Below are 24,161 nucleotides of genomic sequence, written 5' to 3'. Positions count from 1 at the left end.
CCTGCTGTGTGGAGGAGGAGTTGCTGCTCTCCCCAGGGCTGCACAAAAGCACCTGGCAGAAATCCAGTCCTGGCTGCTGGACCTCTCCATCCCAGGGCCATTTGTGTCCCTGCACCAGCATTCTGTCCTGGGGGACAGTCTGTCCTTTCAGCCTACCTGGGCAGCTGGGAGCTCACCCGGCTCCCTTCCCTGAGTGTGGCTGGGATGCTGTGGAAGAGCCGTGCCCTCTTGCAGAGCAGATCACGCAGCAGCATAATCACCCCAGCCGGCTGCTTGTGCCCAGTGCTGGTAGAAGTGGGGCACTCTGCCTGACAAACAGCAGATGTGTGCAGACAGCCAGCTTCGTCAGGCTGTTGTTCCTGTTTGCGGAGCCCTGGCTGCAGTGCGGCATTGCGAGGGATGTGGGAGGACCACGTTGTGGCCGTGGGCATCCCCACCATGCCCTTGGTGCGGATAATCCCACCTGCCCGCTTAAGCGGCTAATGGGGAGCTGATCGGTGGGTAACTGTGGAGTGTTTGCCACGTGGCAAGTGGGGAACTAACTGGTTTAGCAAATGACACCCGTGTCCTGCCCACAGCTGCTTGCGTTGTCTGGCGTATTTATAGTGTTGTCTGCTATCAGGGCTTGTTTCACCCACTCAAACCAAGTCCTGTGGCTCCTGCATCTCCTTAAACCATCGCTTCTCAGTAGGTATGGGAGCGCTTTGTCATCTTCCATATCTGCTGGTAGAGAGGCAGGGAGAAACAATTTCTCCACAATAATAAGTAATTAATTGCTTCCAGAGATTTGGTTATTAAATCTTAATTAGAGATGGGCTAAAGTGTGTAGTAACATTAGCCAGAAGCTCCCCTGGCAGGGCTGTTCTTGGGAGCACCAGCAGCAGCATGCTGGCCTTGCTTCCCTGGACTAATCCCGGTGGCCCTGGGGATTACATGCCTGGGTACGGCATGTCCAGCCCGGGGATGCATTGTCCAAGGTGATCCAGCCATGCCAGCCAGCACCTTCTGCACCAGCACACACACACACACTGAGCTCAGAGCGACCTGGCTCAGCAGCTGCCACCCTCAAAGCTTTTCCCTGGTACCTGGCTACCAAAATCTCTTGCAGCATTAATGCAGCTTGTCTGTCCCAGGCTGGGAGGGGGCTGAAAAGCTCTGGTCTTAATTTTCAGGTGTCTAAACGAGAGCAGTTCCACTACACTGAGTGTGCAGAGCTGCCCTCCAAATTGGTTCCACCAGAGGTTTGACAGCAGCCTTGAAACACTGCCTGTCCCAGGTCAGGCTGTGACAATGGGTTTAGGTAGGAGCCCGGACCCGAGGTCTGGGCTGCTGCCCCTCCGTGTGGACCTGTGGCTTCGGGCTTGGCTCCCAGCCCTGCTCTCCCCTTTGGGCATGTCCCAAAGAAGGATGCCTGGGCTCTGCTTTTGCACCTTGTCCCTGTCCCCCATGCCCCATGGGGGGCAGACAGTGCCTTGGAGCAGCCAAAGCCCTCCAGGTCAGGACTGCCTGGTGCACAGGCAGTTTGCAGGCAGAGTTTTGCCATTTTCTGTCCTCCCAGCTCAGAGAGCAGAGCTTGGTTTTCCAAAGTGTCCAGGGGGATGTTAAAAATAGACTTTGCCAGATCTGCTTTTAGTGTTGCTGAGTAGAGGTCTGGTGTGCTCTTGAGAGATGGGTGGAAGGATTGGAGACCTCTTCAGCCTTTTGAGAAAGCAGTGAATTGGGGAAAAAAAGCACTTTTATATAGATGTATATATAAAAATATCTTATTTTGGAGATGTTTGTGAGCCTGCTGGGATTGAAAGGATACTGTTTGTCAGAGATGTGCCAGATCCCCTCCCCACCCTCCCTTTTCTGTGTGTTGGTCAAATCAGGCTGTGGGCTTTCTACGTGCACACCCACACATGTATACATACATGTGTACATGCACAGACCCTCAGGCACGCTCAGCCCTGGGTCTGCCCCACTGCCTGCCCTGCCACAGCCTGCCCCACTGCAGAGAGAGCCTGGCTCTTTGATTCAGCGCCTTTGCTGTTCCTACCAGTGTCACATTTAACACCTCATCAAGTCTTTAATTGTTTGTTTACTCATTCTTCAGTAGTAAGATGCAATATTAGTTTAATTAGAGAACAGAAAGTAGCACACTCTTCCTTCAGAGACCCAGGTTGAGGGAAGGGTTTAAAGCTGGGTTTATTCCCTATGCTCCCGCCTCAGTCAGCCCTCACCCCGTGGAAGATGCTTGGGACCAGGACCCCTAGGTGGGTGCAGGCCACCCAGCACTGGGCATGGGCAGGGGGTCTGTGCAAGTCAGGGGACTGAGGAGCGTGGCTCTGCTTTAAATTTCAGCTTAGAGAAAGTACTTTTTGTGTCCTTGTGCCAGCAGCTCAGAGTAACACAAGACCTTCACCCCAGTGTGATGTTGACTCTGAAGCCTAATAAGGGAAAATGTGCAGAGCTATTCTGTCTGCAAATGTCACTGTGCCATGTGCTCGGGGGGGGTAAAGGGGCAGCTTTAGCCTTGATCTGCAGGATGGTAAGAGCTGCCATGCCTGCACCCAAGGGGGGATGGGGGATCCTGCAGGGAACAGTCTCCCATGCTGCCAAGAGCAGCGGCAGCCAGGCACAAAGGAGGTGCACAGGCACTTTGAAGGGGGACAAGCTCCAGGTTTTTGCAGGAGACTGGTGTTACTTGAGCATTATCTGCTTGTTTGCTAAGAGCTGTCTTTTCCAGCAGCAAATGTCCAAGCACCTAGAATTCTCCATCGTACTGCTGACAAAATCGAAATGCAAAAGAGTGATTTTAGTCCTCCTGCTCATGAAATGTACCCAGGAATTACTAAAGCTTCACTGACTGTGCTGGCAGTGCCCACGGATTTTCTGAATTTACCACAGAACCAGAAATTGGGATTTCTGCTTGCGACCGTCCTGTTGCTGCTGAGGAGCCCAGAGCTGGCACTGGCAGCTGGGGAAGATGCTCCGCTGCTCCTTGTGCTGCCGCACACATGCCCTGGTTATGTCCTGCCTGCAGAGGATGAGGTGGGGCAGCAAAGCTGCATGGCTGGGTTTGCTCCCAAAGCAGCTGGAGATGCTTATGGTCCCTTCCAACTTGAGCTATTCTATGATGCTATGTGCTGGTGCTATGCGATCGTGCCAGTGGTGGCCGGCTCATTACTGCTGGACCAAAAGTGGGGTTTGGCTTGTCAGCTCTGCTGCAGCAGCATCTCCCTGCCCTGACATTTAACTGATAAATATGTTTCTCCCAACGCTGCTGTTCATGCTGTGGGGCTGTGCGGGCCTATGGGAGCCTCCTCCATTCCCCACTCGCTGGGGATGCTCTGGGAAGGAGCCATGCCCACAGCATCATCAACCTTTTGTGTCCCAGCCTTACAGCAGGGCCATCGAACAGGCTGTCCCTGACCCCACCCTGACTCACTCAGCCAGCATGCAGAGGTGTTATGTCCATGGGAACCCGGGATCCGAGCCCCTATACCCCAGTGGCAGCACAAACCCTGGCTCCAACACAAATACCGTGCTGCCGCACCCCTGCCAGGGACACGGCAAATGGGCCACTTACGGGGTTTTTTCCACTCTGGCTTAGCACTACGACTGTTTTGCAACCTGTGGTGCGAGCAAATCAGTGCAATGAAAGCCTGTTTTTAGGTAGGCACCCAGGCACACTGCACGGGGCCTGGGGTGCCCGGGGTGCTGCTGCCTTGTCCCCACCCACAGGGCTGCTGGGCAGAAATGGCAAGGAATGGCAAATGTGCCCTCACTGCCCCCAAATACTGATGGTGCCTACATATGTGAAGGGAAAAAATGAACCCTAACCAGCAAATTTGTAGTGAGTAATATTTAGAAGTGCTACCATTTATTCTATCCATTCTCCACCCTGGGACGATGCTCGGTTCAGCTCGTAGCTAGAGCTGCCCATTTTCCTTCCAGCTCCCATCTAACTGCAGGTCCTTATGGCTCTGATATGCAAAGGAGCCCGTAGACTCCTGCAAATGATGCAACTCTTTAATATCCAATCCTGTTTCCGCAGGAGGCTTGGCAGAGGCTCAGAGCTGCCAACAGCACCCAGATCAGTGGGAGGGAGAGAGGACAACATTGAGGAGGTCACGAGGGCACCATTGAGGAGGTTGCTGCAAGGCATCCCCCTCCCTGGCCATAACCGGGGAAATCGAGGTCTGCCTGCTTTGTGCCCCCCCTCTGCGTCACCTCCTGTCTCAGGGTGGGGGCTGAGGTGCTGGCACTGCAGCCCCCCCCCGCCATGCACTGGAGCTCAGGAGAGCTTTTGCACGAGGTGGTGCAAGGCTCTTCACCCGCCCCGGCGTGAGCCTGCACCGTGCTTGCCTTGGGTGGGCAGCTGCCTATGAAAGCTGTCACCACCACCCACCCCTTGTTCCCAGGGCCAGAGGGGCCCGTGTGGCTCCTTCTCGGCCCCAAAGCCACGGTCGGGGCTGCTCTCTGTCCAGCCACCCCGGGCTGCCACGTGCCAGGGAGCTCCCCTGGGACAGGGGGTGCTCCCCGAGGGATGTGGGGTGCTTTCCTGGGAACGTGGGGTGCTCCCCTAGGGATATGGGATGGTTTCCAGGGGATGCCCAGGGCACTGGTGGAGGGCTGGGGGTGCTGTGCACGGGGCTGGGCACTGGTGGCACAGCCCAGCTCCTGCTCTGGCCGTTCAGCAGCGGCTGGCAATACTGTGACCTGCAGCGTGGAAGCTGCCAGTCAAACGTGGAGTAATAAAGCCAGACACAGGGTGAGTGGGGATGTTTGTACCTGAAAATACTTTGTACCTGTAGGGACAGGAAATGTCTTCAAAAGCCTGCAGCTGGGATTTTCAGGGGAGGTTTCAGCGTTGTTCTGTCTATCATGTGGCAAATATTGTATGTAACAGCAGGGACCCCTGGCCTGTGAAGTACAGCATCATGAAAATATATAAAATACATTTTAGCTGTAATACATTCAGAGAGCCTTGTAAAACACTCCAGTTTGTCTCAGAAATGCCTAAAAATAACGTTCAGTTACCAAATCACTGCTGTATGTGCGCTAAGTGAGCCTTCCTGCAGCAGCTCAGGAAGCCCAGTGTGGTGCTGCTCTTGACACAAATTGCCAGCAGTGGCAGAGCTCCCATCCCCATAACAGCTCCCCGGTGCACTCCGGTGCCCAGCACACATGGTGCTGCCAGTGGCTGTGCAGCCCCAGCTCCCATGTGGGACGTGGCCCCAGCGGCGGCAGCTGCACGCTCCCCTGGGAATGCTCCATGGAGATATTAATGATTCACTTTAGGTGATAACACATGCTTAATGTGGGGCCTGGCCATGAGCGATGCACATCCTTCTTGAGCCCAGGGGAGAGCGGCTCAGGGTGCTGCAGCAGGGTGCTTGGCACCTCTCCCCTCTGCCCGACCCTGCCATGGGATGGGGACAATTTTTGTCTGTGCCCAGGTACCTGGTGGTCTTGCTGGGCTGGACAGATGTCGTATCATTGTCCTAGTGGAGCAAAGTGGCACAGGGATGGCTGAGGCCAGCCGGGATGCACAGATCCAGTGGAGACCCATGGCACTGCAGAGCAGCTGGATCCACCACTGGACTGGTATCCCCAGGGGACAGCAGGGGAGCGGCTGCCCCTGCGGTAACAGGAGCTGCCCATTGCAGCCAGGGCTGCCGGGAGATGCGCGGCCGGCCTTGAAGCACCAGGCAGGCAGGGATCATCCCAACATCATGGTGGCCCCAGTGAGCATGGTGGGCACCGTGTCACCTGGCCACGGTTTGGCTGGGACCACACTGGGTGGCTCGCAGTTACCCGGAAGAGACTGTAGCTTCCCAGAGCAGCAAAATGATTTGTGGAGAGAGCAAATCCACGAGCTCTTGGGCTGGGAGATGAGGCAGTCAGCCCAACAACACGGTTAGCATTGCCCCTGACAGCCCCAATCAGCGCCGACGGACCGCGCACCTCCCGGCACAGCCCGGTGGCAGGGTGACACTGAGGAAGCCTGGGGGCACCCCAGGCTGGGCCTGAGCACTGGGAGGAGAGATGCCCCCAGCTTCTGCTCTCCCCGTCTGTCCCGCCAGCAGCGTGCCCATGGCACTGCAATTCCTGCTGCCGAGCCGTCATTCCCGGAGCTCCCGCCTGGGCTGTGCAGCCTCCCCAGCAGAAAGCTGGCGTGTCTTTTCCAGGCAGTGCAGTTATCCTCGCTGGCTGCTTCATCTGCTACGGGGCTGAAGGGGCCACTGGGGTTTGGTGGCCTCGGAGCCACTCCCTGCAAATGCAGGTCCCCGATAGGTAAAACGCTGCCATGCCTCACTCTGCTACGTGCTCCTTCCAGGAGGAGAAGGACCTGAGCAAGCCATGACTTGATGAAATGTGGGAAGGCAACTCTTTCCCCTCCCTGTATCTCAGGTGAAGAAGCTGGCACCCAAGCACTGCACGATGAGGAGCGAGGAGCTGTGCCAGCAGCCCTCTCTGCGGGCTCGAGAGTGAGCGAGAGCTGCTGGCATAAATTACCACTTTGTCATCCCCGGTGTCGAGATTCCCAGAGAATAGCTTAGTGGTTCAAAGGGCTGCTGAAATAATTTTGCACAGCATAATAACAGTCCTTAAGCTTTCCGTTTAAAAAATGTCAACAAATACATGATTTCTGCAGCGTAGCCGACTTGCTGGCAGCCAGGGGTCATGTGCAGCCAGCCCCTTCCTGACACCCACCACAGAGAACTTAGTTCTAAGCAACAAATTAGCCTGATGAACTCGTAGCATCTTCTTGCTGGTGAGGAACCCTGTTTTATACATCCCTCTCCCCCCACAGCACTTCCTGCAAATGTCACTCTTCCACCTGCTCAGCTCCAGGTGCTGGCAGGGAAGCAGGGCTCCAGAGATGAAAAGGGACATCCATGACGGTGGCGGGGCCAGTGGCACTCACCCTGCCCGGCATGGCTGCTGCCTGGCCAGGCTGCAGCCCACTGACCCCAGCGAGTGCTCCTCACCCTGCCCGGGCTGCACCAACGCTTTTTATTTTAGCCACTAGATGGGAGAACACTTTGCGGTGGGAGTGCAGCTCCTCCAGCCCAGCGTGCCACAGCACCTCTTGGAGCATCTTGAATTCCCTCCTCTGACAAGTTATTTCAGACTCCTGGCTGATGGAAAAGTCCTTTGCCCTCGGAGCCATGTGCACACAAAGCCCGTTTTCTGTGCGTGTCGCTGAGCGGATTCCAAGACGACGATGCCACCCCAGGCGTTGGCTGCAGGCAGGTCCTTGGCACCGGGAGCCATCGCTCGTGCGGGCAGGAGGGAAGTCTCTGGTTCGCAGTGCAGTGGGAGAAGCAGGCGTGTAGCCAGGGAAGGGCAGTGCCTGCCAGGATTTGGCTGGAGAAGGGCTCGGGCAGGCGGTGGGGCTGGGGCTGAGCTCTGTTCGCCCCCCCAGTGCCGCAGGCTCCAGCCCCACAGCTCAGCAGGCGTTCCTGCTTCTGGCCAAGCTCCAGCTCCCACCATTGGTCAGCCACGGGATGCGTGGGGCACCTCATCCCTCCTGGAGCACCTTCCCAGGGTGACAGCTTGGTGTCCCCAGGGCCCAGGAGCCACCCCAGTGCCAGGACACCATACGCCATGCTTTTCTCTGATGTGAGCGGCCTCCAGGCTGGCAGCATTTGGCCAGGGAGAGCTGCAGCTTCACTGGCTCAGCTCAGGGAAGGAAACATGAAGGCAGAACCTGGGAACAGGAGGAAGAGGCTATCACTGAAGGCTCTGGGATCACAAATCTCCTGAGTTCCTTTCCCTCATCTCCCCACTCCCCCAGGCAACTGGGACCAGTGGGGCTCAGTCTGGGAGAGGGTTCTCTGCTCCCCGGTAAGCCCCATGCACCACTGGCACCAGCATCATGCCCTGGCCAGGGCTCTCCCCAGGCCACAGGTCTGTGCCACCTCCCTGGCACTCCTCCTGCCCCTGCCCCTGTCCCTGTCCTGCCTGACATGCACAAAGCACTAACACATGCTCCCCCACCACCCCTGAGCTCACGCTCCAGGAGGGCAACAATTTCCAAATACCTTATGGGCTCCCTCAGCTGAGGAGTCAATGGGCAGCTCTTACCAGCATTTAAGTCCTGCAAACCCTCTAAGTGCTCACGAGTAGCAAGGGAAATTACCATGGTTCTTCTGGATTGCCCTCCAGGCACACTGTTCCTTAGCATGGCGCAGCACAGCCCTGGCGTAAAGGGCCCTTTACGGCCGCTGAGCACACATTGCGCTGCAAACGCTTGTAAACCAAACTGCTTGTGCCTGTGATTCACACATCCAGGAGCAATGGGTTAGTCCTCGCCGGAGCTCTCTTCTGGGCACTTATGGCTCTGTAGCTTCGCATGGACATTATTTGCATTTTTACATAATATTATGAGTTGGCTTGCAAAAGAGGGAGGAGGTTGCTTCTAACTCCATCATGTTTGTGGAGAACCTCTCTCTGCAGGGCTTGTTTCCTGGTTTTGCCAGCCATTGAATTAGTGAAATTCAAAATAGATGAAGTGCCTGGTAGGTTTCCAGAAGCATTTGCTTGTGAAACCAGTTACTACTGAGGGATTTATAACACGGTCAGAGAAGATGCTTTTCCCACGTAAACCACTCAGCAAATCCACATTCATCCTATTGTTTATTCCCAGGCATGGCATATATTATGGATTGAAGATCAGCACCGGGGAGTGCCCTGTCCTGGAGCCTAGTCAGTGGCCAGCGCCTGAAGAAACCAAACGTGGCAATGCCGAGAGTTACACAGGAACCATGGTGCCAAAGCAGGAGAGGAATGTGTGTGCAAGGAGGAGGGGCAGCTGCATGGAGCTGCGGCACACTGAAACTTCGGTTTGGCATTTCCACCAGTATTCCACCAGCCCCTTTGCGAGGAGGCTGCTGATCTCTGCATATCAATGCCACTGGGAAGCCATGGCAGCCTGGCTTTACGTCTGCAACCCAGTGGAGCTGCACTGGAGAACCGCAGTGGGCAGCGTGCCACCAGCCCAGCGACACTCAGAGCCCAGAGGCATCTTGCGCTGCAGGGACCTGGCTACTGCTCTTCCCTCTGCGATGGCAGGCGGTGGCGAGAGCCCACCTGGCAGCCAGCATCTTGCTGGCAACCTTGCGGTGCTGCTCCACTTGGGTTGTGGCGTCCAAGCTCCTGCTCTTCTGCTTCCCAGCCTCAGAGCAGGTTTTTGTGCGGGTTTGCAGGAGCACCGAGAGCAGAGGAGCTGCACTGGCCCCAGGCTTCTCAGCACCCGCCTGCTCAAGCAGGGCAGGGCAGGCCCTCAGCAGCAGAGTTTTGCTCCGAGCATCTGGAGGAGAGGGAACTGCACTGACCCACAGCAGCACAGCTGGTTCTCACCAGGGGGAGCAGCCCCGGGACATGCAACGGAGCTGCCCTGGGCAGAAAGCAAAGGCTGGAGAGGCTGAAGTGTAGGTAGGGAGAGCAGCACTGCTCTGGCTGGCAGCGGGAGGGGCTGCTGGCTGCAGATTTGCACTCACAGGTTGCCCCCAGGAGCCAGGTTTTGTCTCTCCCCTGGAGACTCCTCTGTCAGGGAAGGTTAGATGCGTGATGGTAGTGATGGGAACCTGGTCTGCCAAAATGAAACACTGGATGGGGCCAATTAGCAGAGAACTGTCTGTGCATTAAAGTGCTGAGTCCAACTCTCCTGACGCTGGTGTATCGGAGAGGGCATTGCTTACTGGGCTGGAGCACTGACATTTTGTGTGAACACAACAGATGCCTACTTGTGCTTTGAAAATCTCTTCTCTGTCCTGCCATCGCCTTAGCAATATTTCTGAGAACACAAAGGAGAGAGCACTGGAGCACTGCTGGGGAATTGGATGAAGATCAAGGGCACACTTGAGAGCAGCTCTAAACAAGGGTGCCTTTTGAATCAGGTTGCTTTGTCCTCTCCACAGATGATCTGGTACACCATCAACTCTGCCAGGGTGCCAGGGTGCCTTGGAAATAAATGTGAAGTTACTATTCCTGCTCCTTCAAAGTTTGCGGCTGAGCAAATGGAAAAAACTTTGCTTTTGCACTACAGCCTGGTGGGTTCTGTCTCCCTGCTGCCAGAGAGCCAAGCCCTCATGCCCGCAGAGCTGCTCTGAACTCCACTTGTCCCTGCTCAGCCCAGCCCTGCCCCGGGGCGCAGGCATGGCAAAGCAGGACCAGCTGAAACCTCCTCCAGCAGCACGTGGAGCACCATGACAGCATACCCACCAGGCATCTGCTGCAGCAATCTTAAGCACAGCTTTAACGTGCTCAACCAAGGACGGGGCTTTCAAGCTTGCTGGTGTGATTTAGGAGCCCAAGCCCATGGACTTGACTTTGACTACAGCTTGTGCCTTTTGGAAAGCCCAGTCTGGGCAGAGTCCAAGACACTTTGTGTCCCTCATAGCAGTTGGAAGCACACTGTACACATACTACACACAGAAAAGGAGCTCAGGGGGCAGGAAATGAGTATCCACACTCAGTACTGTAAGTAAGCGTGTCCCCAGCTGTCAGCAGCCTGGAACGATGCTGCGTCCTGGGAAAACGCGTTTTAATGACACAAACATCAGCACCTGCCGGCTCGATGCCTGAGCCCTGGGTTGATGGCTCTGAGCCTGACTGAATAAACATGCCCATTTTACTCCCCGCTCCAAGTGAAGGAAACGAGTTTGTCACCAGAAGTACAACCTCCCATTTTTGGTGCTGTCAGGCTGGGAGCTCCTCAAGCAGCGTCTCGGCTGTGCCTTGCCAGCTGCCTGCTGGCTCTCCCCGCTGCCGGCAGCTTCCCGTGGGTGGCAGCCAAGCCCGGCCTTTACGGGAGAGGCCAAGAGGGAGCTGGGGGAGCCGTCGATAAATACCAGCGCCCACATAACCCAGCAGCATGTGGGGAGCTGGGAAGGCTGTGGGTTTTTTTTTTGTCGTGCACATGTTTAGCTTCAGCATCCTCAGCCTGCAGTTCAGCCAGCGAGATGCGCTCAGCAGCCCAAGGGGCCAGCGAGCATCTGAAAACCCAGGGGAAAGGAGGCAGGAGTGCAACAGGCAGCAAGTTTGACCATCACATGAGCTGCATAGTGCTCTGGGGGAGCAGGGCTGTGCTGCCAGTACTGACTGTGGGACCCCCCTGCCCCGTGCTGCTCCACCGTGGCTCATACCAGCAGGGTGAGGGGCAGCAGCACGGTGGGTCTCAGTCCCGGGGCGTTTTCTGGGAAGATGCCCTTGGCTCATGGGTGTCTTGTGCTGGCAGCAGAGGAGAGGTCCCTGGCAAGCGGTGGCCTGTGGGACTCCTCCCAAAGGCATTTCATCTCCACTGGCCGAGTCAGGTGGGTGCTGAGAGCCAGCCTGGTGGGGAGCATTTGCACACAGAGATGGGGAAATGTTCATGTGGCTGAGCAAGGGTGTCAACGACGGATAGTGAGCCATCGGGCACCCGGCCTGTGCACCCCACTGGAGCTGGATGTACAGAGTGGCAAACTGTTCCATCCAAGCTCGAAAGAGGGAGGAGACTGTATGGGAACTGAACTGGTGAGGAGGCTGCTGGCGTATAAAAGAGCCTGCTGCCAGCTGAGTCAACATGAGCCCCACTAGTGCAAGAGGTTGAAGCATGGGCTGAGAGCAGCAAGGGCCGTGTTTTCCACAGCTGATTATTTTGGCATGGAAATCACAGGATGCGGTTCACAAGGAGTCAGAGCACAGCAACAGGCTTTGCACCTGCCCGGATAACAGTGGCAGGACGCAGGGACAAGCACATCTCGGCACTGCAGTGCTGAACGAGCAGGCAGTCTGCCAGAGACCTGATATGCACCGAGACACCTGTCCTGCGCCACACCAACGGGTCAGGGCTCAGCCTGTGGCGGCACATGCAGACACCCACCAAGCCCCTAACAAGCCATGGGCGCTATCACCCTCTCTCCTTCACCTGCCTTATTGCTGGCTCAGGAGACGCTCTACCCTGGTCCCCCAGACCCCGTCACAGCGTGTTCAGAGCTGCTAGGAGCAGCAAGTCTCTGCTGGTGACTGTCCCACTCCTGGAGCTCCCCTGCTGCCGGTGTGCCCCCACAGCCCCCCACTGTCCTGCCTCCCACTGCTCCTGAGCAGCGTTCCCCGCCCCCCTGGCTTTCCCTTGCGAGCAGGCCCTGCGTCCGCCAGTGTTGCTGCAGTAACTGCTCCTTCTGCACGCAATTCTGCTCAGGCTCAAGCCTTGGCTTGGCACGGGATGCCCACAGGAGCCACTTCAATGTTTGTTAAAAAGTTAAATGAAGAGAGAAGAAGCCACTGCAATTAAAATACTTGGAAACCCTGGGAAATCTTTACTCGGGACAAACTCCCTGTCTCACAGAAGCCAGCAGCAATGAGTCTGGCTCTTCTGTGTAGCAGCACTCAGGAGAAGTGACGAACGCTTCACCTCTGCTTTCCCAGAGCAGAACGGTCACACTGCAAATGCCTTAGAATCGATCGAAGCAAACGTCACATGCAAAAAATAAACCTCCCTTTGTTTTAGACATCAAAGTTTCCGTATTTGCTCAAGCCTTGCAAGCTGTCAGATATTTTTTCCATTACCCTCCATATCATCTAAGGGGAGTCTGAGCTAAACCAACACTATCTGGGGAACGAAGTCCAGCTGCCTCATCTGGTACCAACTCCACCACAGCGAAATGCTGCTCATCCCCAGTGCTGTAAGTGCTGCTGTCCTGGGCACCTGCTCATGCCAGCAAGGCAGTGGAGGGCAGCAGGGACCCTCGCCCTGCGGGGAGCGGGTGCACAGCATCCCTGGGCACACCACGTCCCCTGACACACTGCATCTCTGGGCATGGCCCCACGCTGGCTGGAGGGCTCAGCAACTCCTAGGGCACAAGATGGCTTTTCCACTTTTGTCCAGTATAGGAATTATTGTCAGTGCTGGCTTCCAAGTTATTATTTGATCCAAGATTTTGCAGGCTTCCATGAAGGATCTCCCCTTGTGCAACCGCACCATTTCATATGCAGCAGGTCCTGCCTGACTGTCCCTGCCACAACTGCAGGCAGCACTGCCCAGAGCTCGCTCCCTGTGATGAGGAGCTGTGAGAAGGCTCGGCCCCGCAGCTACGGCCACCACTGCTCAGCTCTGCCCGGCAGCTGCCTGCTTGGCTCCAGCTAATCCACAGAGAGATGGAGGGGATGGAGAGCGTCTCAGCTTCTTCTCTGGGGGTTATTCTGGAGCAGCACTGGGCTGGCAGGATAGGCCGGTCATGGGGAGCACCTTCTGCTGCATGCTTTGACCCATCTTTCACCCCAAGCAGAGGCTGCGGTGGTGAAACGGGATGTGGCACCTCATTGATCAGGCTGGAAAAACGGAAGAGGGGAGAGCCCTGGCCAAGGAGGAGAGTTAGCCGTGCCAGTGGGGAAAGTCCTAGAGGTAAATACCCACTTGTAATCTGGGTAACAGTGGGTGCATTTGTCCGGGAGGACAGCAGCCTGCCTGCCAGCTGGAGGGGCAGGCAGGCATGGGGTGCAAAGGGCAGCATGCGGCCCCGCTTCCCGCTCCCGGCTGGGGCTGCTCATCACCTCCCCGGCACCGATCCGGCACCTGGCAGGCGCTTGGGCTGTGTCCCTCAGGGCAGCGATGGCCTGTGTCCCAGTGAGTACCCAGGCCAAGCAGCTCCATCCTGGAAATGCCAGCACCCTTCCCAATTCCAGCCTGTTCCCTCCTGTTGCCATGGCAACCTGTGACCTCACTGAATTCCTTGGAGATCTGCCAGCATTTTCAGCGGAAACAAAGCTAATTAACACGGTTTTCCTGATGTCCTCCATGTCTGCAGGGGCTTGGTCATGCTTGGGGCTGGGGCCGGTTCCTCTGCCCATGTGGGCAGGCAGCTGCCCATGGGCAGCAGGGTTCATGTGCCGCCTCAGGTCTCACATGTGCCCATCACCGAGGCGTCTGACCAACCCAGTGCTCCCGGCTGTGGGGAGCCCCTGGGATGTGGGAAGCACCAAGGCCCTCCCTGCCCTGCACAGGCTCCAGCTGCGGCCAGTGCTTGGTTTTCCCAGCTTTGTCCTGCTTGGTGCAGCGCACAAGGCCAGGACAGAGGAGAGGGATTGAAGAGTGAGACAAACAGAAATCAATGGAGAAACTGGGTCCTCTTCTCTCCCATGTATGACACCTGGGAGCAGCTGTGCAGTTACCGGGGTGCCCTAAGGAGAGGCAGAGGGTGGGAAGGGAGAGGACAGTGTCGAGGAGTGCTGACACCTCTGCAGGCGGAGGGACCACCTGGCTTGAGGGACTGCAGTGTTAGGGATTGCAGTGTGTGGGGACTGGATCAGCGCCGTGCTGCTGGGGGGGGGAGGTGAAGGCTGTGCCTAGGACTTGCCAAGGGGAAGGCCACGAGTGGGGATGTCCCACGGTCAGCAACACGCACAGAGTGGGACATGGGAAGTGCTTCCCTGGGACAGTGGGGGGGTTGGTGCCTGAGGTTGGAGTGGGTGCCTGGGGTGTGTGGAGTGGGTGCCCAGCCGAGCATAACCTCACGCAGAGCCCATGCAGGTTGGGGGTCCCACATGGCCTGGGGGTCCTCCTCAGTCTGGGGCTCATGGCAAGCCAGGGCTTGTGTCAGCCCTGGGCTGATCTCAAACTGGGGCTCCCCACTTGGCCCGGTGGGGTCCTGCTTCACCCAGGAGTCTCTGTCCATGTAGGGTCCCACTCAGGCCGGGGGTGCCATTTGTCCCCAGGCCCTTCCTGGCCTGAGGCTCCCTTTTGGCCTGGGGCCCTGCTTCACCCAGGGCTCCCAATCAAGTCTGGGGGTCCCTCTTGGCCCGCAGCTCCCGCTCTGCCCAGGCGCCCTGTCTGCCCTGGGTGTCCCATCTGTCCCAGTGGTCCCCCCTCGGCCCGGGGCTCCGGCTGTGCCTGGGGGTCCCATGTGCCCGGGGCTGCCTCTTGGCCCCGGGCTCCCTCTGTGTGCAGGGGTCCGTGCCGGCCCGGGGGTCCCGTGTGCCCGGAGGTCCTGCGCAGCGCGGAGCGGTGCCGGTCCTGCCGGCGACGGACGGGGCGGGCGTCCCCGGCGTCCCGCGGCCCGGGACGGGGCGGGGGGGGGGGGGGGGGGCGGCCCCGGGGAGCACGGCGCGGCCGCCCCCGCAGCCGGCGGCAGGGCAGGGCCAGCCCCGCCGCGGAGCGGCACGGCACGGCACGGCTCGGGCCGGCGCTGACGGGCTCCCGGTGCCGCCGCCGGCTCCGGCATCACATGACTCGCCCGTCTGCGGGAGACGCGGCTCCGGGACGCGGCGCTCCCCCGGCAGAGCCGCCGCCGCCGCCGGCGCCGCGGGAGGCGAGCGCTGCGCGGGCAGGGCGCCGGGGCTCGGCCGCGGCATGAGCCGCCGCGGCGGCCGCCGGTTCTCCGGGGGCAGCGGGAGCCGCTGATGCGGTCGCGGGGGTTGCGGCTGCTCGCCAGGGACCCGCCCGCCGGCTGCCCGGCGGGGACCATGTGAGGAGCTGGCGGTGCCCACCAAGATGCAGAAGGGGATGCGGCTCAATGACGGGCACGTCACCTACCTGGGGCTGCTGGCGAAGAAGGACGGCGCCAGGAAGGGCTACCTGAGCAAGCGGAGCTCCGACAACACAAAATGGCACACCAAGTGGTTCGCGCTGCTGCAGAACATGCTCTTCTACTTCGAGACCGACTCCAGCTCCCGGCCCTCGGGGCTCTACCTGCTCGAGGGCTGCGTCTGCGACCGGGCGCCCTCCCCCAAGCCCTCCCTCTCGGCCAAGGACTCCCTGGAGAAGCAGGTGGGCGCGACGGGGGCCCGGGGCCGGCGCCCCCCTGCACCGGCCGCTGTCGGAGGGGGATGACGCCCCGGGGTCGCTCCGGCCCCGCACGCAGCCCCGTTCCCCGAGGCTCCCGCCCCCGCCGCGGACCCGTCCGGCGCCCGGGACCTGCCTCACGCGTGACCGGGGCGGGGGATGAGGCTGGCCTGTGCCGGGGGAAGGGGGGACGCTCCCCGGGGTTGCAGTGCCGGTGCCCCGGCCGCTCTGCCAGCGCACCCCGGGGCAGCGGGTGAGTTCGCTGTGGGGGTGTCGGGCTCAGCCCGGACCCCCCCTCTTTACACCACCCCCCCCCCGCGGCTAATTAGCCGCCGGTAATTGGCGGCGGGGCTGCGGCGCGAGGCGCCCCCTGGCGGCCGCGGGGCCGCGCTTTGCGCAGCGGAGCCCCGCGCCCCACGCGTGTCCGCGGCGCGGCCACACCGGCCCGGCCGAGGTTTTGGGGCAGTGGCCCCGACGGGGCGGGGCGGGGCGGGGCTCCCTTGGGGTCACTCCGTGCACGCTGTGGCTCAGCCGTTCGGTTCTGGTACCTGCCGCCGCCCCCCTCCCCCCCCCCCCCGCACGCACTCCCCGGGGTTTGCCAGGGTGTGGGGCTTCGAACCCACACCCGGTCCCGCGGCGCGGGCGGCCTGGGCGATGGGTGTACGGTGCTCAGAGCAGGGGGGGCTGGGGGGTGCAGGGCCTTGTTTTCACGCGGGTTTCACCCCGTTCCCACTCTCCGCACGTGCCGTTTGTGCTCCTGTCACAGACCCGGCTGGACACGCCGCGCATCCCCTCCGCGGGCGGTGGGGAGCACCGGAGCCGGGCCCCCCCCCCGTGCCACAGGCAGGGCCGGTCCTTGGCTGCGGTGCTCCTCGCCAGATGCTAATGTCTGCGGGTGGAACAGCCCTGGAACAGCGAGGCGCTGGGAGAATCTATGTCCTGCGGACACAATGCCTGGGGACCCGGCCGTGGGGACGGCAGCCCCCCACGGGCCCAGGGGGTGGGCTTCTCTCCCCTGGCTGTGCCTTCCCTGGGTGGGCAGGGTGGCCCCGAGCAGCGTGGTGTGCAATGCTGGCGACCTCCGGCTTGTTTGTCGGGTGTCATTTGCTGGAGGTCGGGGTGCGCCTGGGCAGCCAGGTGGGGATAGTGCCGGGCAGGGGGGGGAAGAAGGACTGGCTTCCAGCCTGGGGGTGCAAATCCCTGTCCATCGCCACCCTAGCTTCCAAAATCACCTCCAGTCTCGTGAACGTGGAGAGGAGCCCGTTGCAGTTGAGTTCACCCCTTGGCTGCCGTGCGTGGAGTGCAGTCGCACACCCGGTTGGGTGCCTGTGTCGCAGAGGGCACCAGGAAGCCCCTCGCAGGGAGGAGCAGGGGTGGTTTTCCTGGCGCTGGCAGCCCAGGCTGGGTGCTTGCAGAAGGCACCGTGCATTTTGGGTCCAGCTCTGCAGGTCTTGCATAATTTCTGCCTAAGCAGGCTCCCAGGGAGGTGGTGGTGAGCATGGCCGGCAGACTGCGGGACAGGCCCCATGGGGACCCGCCTGCGGCAAGGGGCAGCCTGGAAGGAAATAAGCCCCTTAATTGCCTCTGGCTAATCATATCACGCTCAGCACTCCAAAAAGCCCTGCCACAAGAGCGAGGCAGTGCAGCACCACCGCTCCGTGGCATGCCTCCTCACTCCCGGCAGGGATCACGGCAACAGTTCCCTGTTCAGATCAAAATACCGTTTTTTTGCAACAGCTGTGCCTCCTTGCAGTCCTGGCCCTCGCGTTGGAGCAGCCTCCAGCATGCCACACAGTCAGCTACGGCAGCAAGGAAGGGTCTGTGTCTGCAAGGGGGTCACGCTGCTGTCCTGTTTCGTCAGCTGTGTCTCTTTAGGTAGCAGCGTAATAGATGTTGTTGCGCGTTTCTGGTTCGGTTTCAGTCAAGCTTGCTCTCCAGGTTTAAATCAAGCTTGCTCACCAGGTTCTGACTCCTCGTGTTTGTGAAGGAAGGATTTTCCAGCAGGTAAACATTAAGGGGAGGATGTCACAGCCCCTTTCCATTTCAAAATGCACCTGGATGATTTATCCTTGGTGTAAATGAGACCCTGCCGTACCAAATATTTACCAGGCTGCTGATCTGCACCGATTTACCAAGGTTTAGCGTCTGGCTCATAATTTTGTGTAATTCATTAGGACAAATTTAAATGAAAGTGCTCAAGCACTTGAATGCCCACTGCTTTGCCAACTAATTAATGGCACACCAGATGAGATAAGCAGCAGAATATTTATGGTGCAGATCTGCAGCAAGGTCTGTGCAGGAGGGCGAAAGTGAGCAAATGGCACGCAAAGCTGGCAGGTCTCTGAGAGGAAGGTGTCCGAGTTCTACAAACCAGATAGAACATTTTCTTCCAGCTCACCTGGTACCGAGCCGTGTTCAGCATCACTGGCTCTTCCTTTGAAAGGAAGGTGCTGAGGAAATTTCTGGCATTGCCTGTGATCACCATTAATTGTTTTCTGAGGGCATTCGTCTATCCAGGCAGTTACAACTGGAGCTATGAGGACAGTATTCCCTGCAGCAGAGGAGTTTCAGGTTTCGATTCCTTCTTCACTGGAGTAAAGCCTGAAAGGTTTCACATTCTCCACAAAGGAGAAATTTAAAAGGTGGATCTTTCAAAACCCCCCTTTTTTTGAAGTTCACATATTTTGCTTTTGTGGTGGCTTTTTCTGCTGGGAATGCAGGGTATTTTTAGCATACAGTGCATGTGAGAATAAAGGAGGAAAGTTATTTGAAAAACTGAAACACCAAAGAGTGGATTTGGATGCCTCTGGAAACTTTCTTTTCTGTTTTTGTTAAGTTTTTCCACAAATGAAATGTTCTTCAAACCAGTTGCATTTGGAAGATATTTTATTACTGAGTGGTCTTTAGGCTATGGCCCACAGGAGGGGTCTGCTGGGTCCTACTACGCTGCCCTGCTCGGTGTGGGAGGTTGGCGTTTGGGCTGCTCGGGGCAGTGGTGCCAGCGGCATGATGGGTGTGCACCCGGCGGTGCTGGGGTGGCGAGGGGGGTTGAACCCTCCCTTTTATTACACCGTGGTGTCTGGGCCATGCCGCCTCCTGGGACCTGCTGTCCCCGGCCCCCCACCGAGGGTGAGAATGCTGGGATGTGCTTTCGTGTGGTCACGTCTCCTGCCTCTTGGTGGAAGGGGCCATGAGAGACCCCCCAGGTCTGTGCTGCGTTGCAGGGGAGGGCAGGCTGGACACCGGGTACCCCGGGTGGGACTGCATGTAGTGGGGCGCAGCCAAGGTGAGATCCTGGCAGAGGAGCTGAGCAGACATGGGGGTCTGGACCTGATCTGTCCCTGAGCTCGAGGCCATGTGCTCAGGACCTGGAAGGGCCTGATGGGGGGTGAGGGCTCTCCATCACGCTTGAGTTGGGCAGCGGGAATCCTGGCTGGGTTTGCTCCGCAGATCCAGCCTTGAGTCTCATTTGCAGACCTGTACCCCGGTGTTGTGAGTTATTCTTAACCAGCAGCCCTCTGTGTCTCAGATGAGAGCCAACATGATGCTGAGTCAAGTGGTAGCACTGTGTGAAACCCTTGACTCGAAACTCAGAAGCTCTCTGGAGCTATGCGTCTTTTTTCCCACAAAGCCTGGGCTGTTCTTGTGAATGCACAGCCTATAGCTGGAGATGTTCTTCTCCATCTCTGAAGCGTTTGCCAGGGATGGGTGTAACATTTATTGTCTGTGCTATCAGGGGGCCAGGGAGACTCAAGGAAGCATTTTGTACCATGATGCAAAGCTGAGGATGAGGGGTCAGTGGGTGTGTGCGTGAGGCCATGGTTTCCCAGTGGGATGGGAGAAGGCTTGTGGAAATGGTTCCCACCGGCATGTCAGGGAAGGAGTTTGTCTTCTGTCTCCCTGGAGTGTGTGTCCAGCCCTAGTCCTGCTCATTCACCTGCACAGCTAAGGAAGGCATGAGAAAGCCACATCTCTTCTCAGCACCAGCAGCACAAAGAATAGTGGGTGCCAAGTAGAGACAAAGCACAGTCACTGAGGGGACCCTGTCCAGTGGCACCCATCCCTGAGACACTGGAAGAGCTGGAGGGAAGTGGAGCTGGGAGATGCTTGTGTGCCTCAAGAACGCGTGCCCTCACAGCACGTTGGGTACCCGCAGCAGCCCCAGCCAGCCCGACAGCCCTGGCTCTCTTGGAGCCGAGCCCCAGGCCCCGCTGACGGAGCCATCCTGGGTGGCAGGAGAGCTCAGGCAGCTCTCCGAGGGTGCAGCAGCACGGGCCATGGGATCCAGCTCTGCCTGTCCCAGCATGAGGATGTTCACCTGGGCTCCTGGTACCCTCAGAAAAGGCTGCTATGGGTAAGCCAGGGACAAATGCAGTCTCACTCGACAGGTGGGACTGGGCAGACAACCACTGCTGGTCCCTCTGATGAGGAGGGTGATAATGGCCCTTCTGGAGCAGCTAGACATTTGTCCAGACCTTCTCTTCCAGCATTAGATGCAAGTACTCTTGCTGGGTGCTGCTGTCTCAGCCCCCGTGGTGATGACGATCAGCATGTGCCCCCCAGGACCCCCTGGCTCTTTCCAGTAATGGCCAGGGGAGCTGCAGATGATGGGTTCCCATCTTGGGCACCTCTGCTTAGTGCCCAGCTGGCTGGCCTTATCTGGGCCACAGGCCATGCTCTAGATGAGTGGGAGCAGCAGCAGAGGACCCACAAGTGGCTTTGAACATGGTCCTGAGTTGAGGTGGAGATGGAAGGGCTCAGAGCAGGGTGCAGCTCCAGTCCCGGTGGCAGGAGGGGACAGATCCCACCTGCAGAGCAGCTTCTTGCTGGGGCGAGCAGGGCGTCCATGGGCACCCTGATCAGGGTTGCCCACAGCCTGGGCACCCTCTGCTCTGCTCTGGGGGTGTGAGGCGATGGGGTGAGGATGCTCCTGCGCAGGGCGCAGGGTGGCTGCCTGTCTGCCGGGGCCCAGCATGGAGGCAGCAAAGCAAAATCAGCAGGTTGGTACAACAGGGCTGCCTGGAGGCAACGAGCAATCCCCGTGCCACGCAGAAATCCTGTGTTAGCTGTGCATCCAGCCACAGCAGAGTCTGTGCAAAACATGCTTTACACAGGAGGGTAACGCACTTCTTGTCTTCTAGAAAAGTCTGTTTTTTCTTCGGGGTATCAGTCTGAGTATGCTGCTGCCTGATTGCTGTCTTTCTGATTATTCACATGATGCTTATTCAAAGGACAGGATAATGTAGTGGGATCTGTGTGACTGATGGCGATGAAGCGATTACAGCTGAGTCTGAGTGCAGGACACCTTGCCTCTGCGGGAACTGGCTTTGTCATAGGATGAAAAACTGTTCCCCAAATTTGTCATATAAATCCAAAAAAGGCAATTTTGGGACAACATGGCCTTCTTACAGATGTTCTGTGAACAAAGGAGCTGAAGTCATGGAATGAATTGTTCCCCCAGCAGTACGCACAACATGAGCGGATGGGGATGCTGGGCAGGTTGCAGACGGGAGCTGCGGCTGAGGTTGTGCTTGTCACCGTCACCAAGGGCCGGCTGCAGGCTAGGCAGCTCCATGCTGGACAAACCGGCATTTGCAGGACTTGTGAACCAAGCAAGGTGCATATGTTAAAGGTACTCATCCACCAGTGGTGGTCAGGGCCATGGGTTTTTTAAACATTTACAAATGGTTTTCCAAAAGGCTGAGGTCCACTGTAATCGATAGCTGCCTTTTGCACATCATCACGAGTGCAAAGTGTGTGTCCCTGCACAGCCCCCGAGGCTGGGGATGGCATCCAGGCACATCGGGGCATTGCGTGTTCAGCAGTAAATACCCACCTGTCCCAAGCCCCAGCGCAGGTGTCAAACACCTTCCTGAGGTTTTTCAGATCTGGAGTTAAGTTTAGTATTGATGTCTTGGGTACTTGAGCTCCAGCTTCCAAATTCCGCAGCCGGGTGCCTGAGCAGCAGTCCCCTGTGGGGCGGTGGGAATCCTGTCGGAGAAGCTGTTGGTTGTTGGATTGTTGAGAAAAAGTGGTGGTACAGGCGATGCCTATGTGGTACTGGTGACGCCTATGTGCCTGTCTGCCAGCATCGCTGGATAATGTGCCAGAGGGGAAAAATTGATCTTTTTTTTTTTTTACAAATATTTCTGCCCAAGACATAGGGTGGGATTCACATGGGATGAAGCCCCCCACTGCAGAGGGCGCCCTGCCTGCTCGTGGGTGTGGGGCTTCGCAGCCCAGCCGACACGGCTGATGCTCAGCGCTAGTGCCCGTGCATGAGCATCCTTACGGTCCGTCCAGAAGCAGAGGAGAGAAATTGCAGCCTCTGGGATTTTTTCTTATTGTCAGCAAGCAAATGAGCTGCCTGACCACCCATCTCCTCCTCTGAGTCCCAGGTCCTGTCTTCCCAGAGCACATGGTAATGTAGGTCAGGGAAGTTAAAAGCTGTCATTTCTGGCTGTGGATTTTTAGACTCATCCATCCAGAGCAGGAAAATTCTCCTCCCTTGCCCTTTATGTCAGCTGCAATAACCATCAGCTTCATGAACAGGCGGCCGCATACCTCTCTGCCATGGTTGGATGGAAGGCAGGTGGGTCCCCAGCATGGCAGGGAGCATCCCTGTTGCAGAGGGATGGCAGTGGGCATGTGCCGCGGGGTGGAAAGGCCCCTGTGATGGCACAACAAAACCGCTTTCTGTGGGAAAGGGTGATGGTCACTGCTTCTGCGCGGGCGGTGTTGCTGGGGATGTTTCTGTCTTGGTCTTCCCGCTCTTATGCTGGCCCCTTCAGCAGAGCCAGGCACCATCTGTGACCAGCCTTGGTCTGCAGGAAAGTCTCCCGGCTGCATTGGTCACAACTTCCAGAGCGGTCTGGCAAATTGTTCAGGCTGAAAAATGCCCTGCTCCAAATTTTAAAAAATTCTGGAATATGTTGATTTTATATTTTGGAAATAATGCATAATTTTAAAGCTTATTTGAATTTATTTATTGTTTACTTAACAAGAAGCAAAGCGAAACCCTTCAAGAGCTTAGCTGGACCACCAGCAGTGGGTTTGCTTACGGCAGGCCTGGCTCTGCTTTGCCCTTCTCTGCCTTTACTCCAACAAACTGGAAAATTTGCTGTTTTGTCCCCGGCGCTGTGGTGTTGGTGCCTGCCCGAGGGTCCCGCGGCACCAGCCCTTTGCTCCGTCTGGAGCCTGAGCCGATGGCTGGGCACTGGTTGGGTCTGCGTGAGCAGAGTGGGATGGCACAGGCCAGCCGGGTGTTGGGGAACTGAAGCCCTGGCGTGTGCGGCTTTGCCGTGGGGAGCGGGCACAGGAGGGCTGGGCAGCTCTCACCGTGGAGCAGTGAGGGCATGGCACGGAGGCTGGTGCAGCTGCTGGTGTGCCGTGCCATGAGCCCAGCAGGGAGCCTGGCTCCCTGCAGGCGTGTAGCCCCACGGGAGCTCTCCGGCCACCCTTAAACATCCCTGCTGAAACGCCACATGGCACCTTATTGTGGCCATGGGACACGGGGATCCGTGTCCGAGCAAGACCCCAGCATGGGAACCCTGAAAGCACAATGGCAAATGTGCTCTCTGTAATCTCATTGGCTTTTACCGAGGATGTGGAGGATAGAGGATCCTGAGTGTCCTAGCCGCAGTGGGGGGGAACAGGCGTAAGACGGACATGGGCATGCGAGCAGGCAAAGCGCATCTTGGGGTGTGCGGGGACCCACATCTTGGAGTCATTGGGGACCCACGTTCTGCAGTGCACTGGGACCCGTGTCCTGGTGCGGCAGGGACCTACATCTGGGGGCACACACGCAGGTTTTGCTTCACCAGCAATGGGCATGGCAGGAGAGCAGAGCCATTGCTGCGCTAACTGTGCCAGCCCAGGGACATTAGACATGTGGGAGGACATTTCTGGGGAGATAGTCCCTGCACATTAATCACTCGGGTAGTCTCCTTCATTAATTCAAAGTCATTTGTTGAGGTTCTGCAAGCAGAAATAGCTCCTGAGCAGCACTTTGCTATTATACTCTCCTCAGTAAAAATAGCCAAGCTGGTGCCGGGGATTTTTTGCAGAAAAAGTGACAGAGGGAGCAGAGTTTGGGCAATGGGCTCAGGGGGGCTGGGGCTGTGGTGGGTGCTGGGCCAGGTCCCCCATGGCTGGGGCACCCTTGAGCAGAGCCCCAGGCATGCGCCAGCCGGGGCACCCCAGGAGCAACCGCTGGAAATGGTCTCGTGAGCTGCCGGCTGCTGGACAGTGCTGTGGGGTCCCTGGAGGAGCAGCCCCTGCCTGTGCAGACATTGCCTAGCTCTGTCCTGCCTGCACCTCCTGAGCTGCAGATGCCCGACACCTCTCACAACAGCACTTGGCGTCCAGGTACGGGACTTGGGCAAACTACCTGCTGGAGCTGAAA

At 58.0% G+C, this 24,161-nt stretch overlaps 1 protein-coding gene across 2 annotated transcripts in view; it reads left to right on the top strand.

Moving 5' to 3' along the window:
- The first annotated feature begins 15,122 nt into the window (after nucleotides 1-15,122).
- Nucleotides 15,123-24,161, top strand: part of RASGRF1 (Ras protein specific guanine nucleotide releasing factor 1) — a 43,803-nt gene continuing 34,764 nt past the window's right edge. For both annotated transcript variants that reach the window (XM_049812857.1, XM_049812856.1), the window contains exon 1: nucleotides 15,123-15,742. In XM_049812857.1, the coding sequence (XP_049668814.1) occupies nucleotides 15,467-15,742 (276 nt within the window). In that variant the 5' untranslated portion in view covers nucleotides 15,123-15,466. The remainder of the gene's footprint in view (nucleotides 15,743-24,161) is intronic.

The sequence above is a fragment of the Accipiter gentilis genome, chromosome 10 (assembly GCF_929443795.1).
Source record: "Accipiter gentilis chromosome 10, bAccGen1.1, whole genome shotgun sequence".
In the NCBI taxonomy this organism is placed as follows: Eukaryota; Metazoa; Chordata; class Aves; order Accipitriformes; family Accipitridae; genus Astur; species Astur gentilis.
The sequence above is the reverse complement of the archived record's forward strand: the minus strand, read 5'-3'. Positions and strand labels throughout refer to the sequence as shown.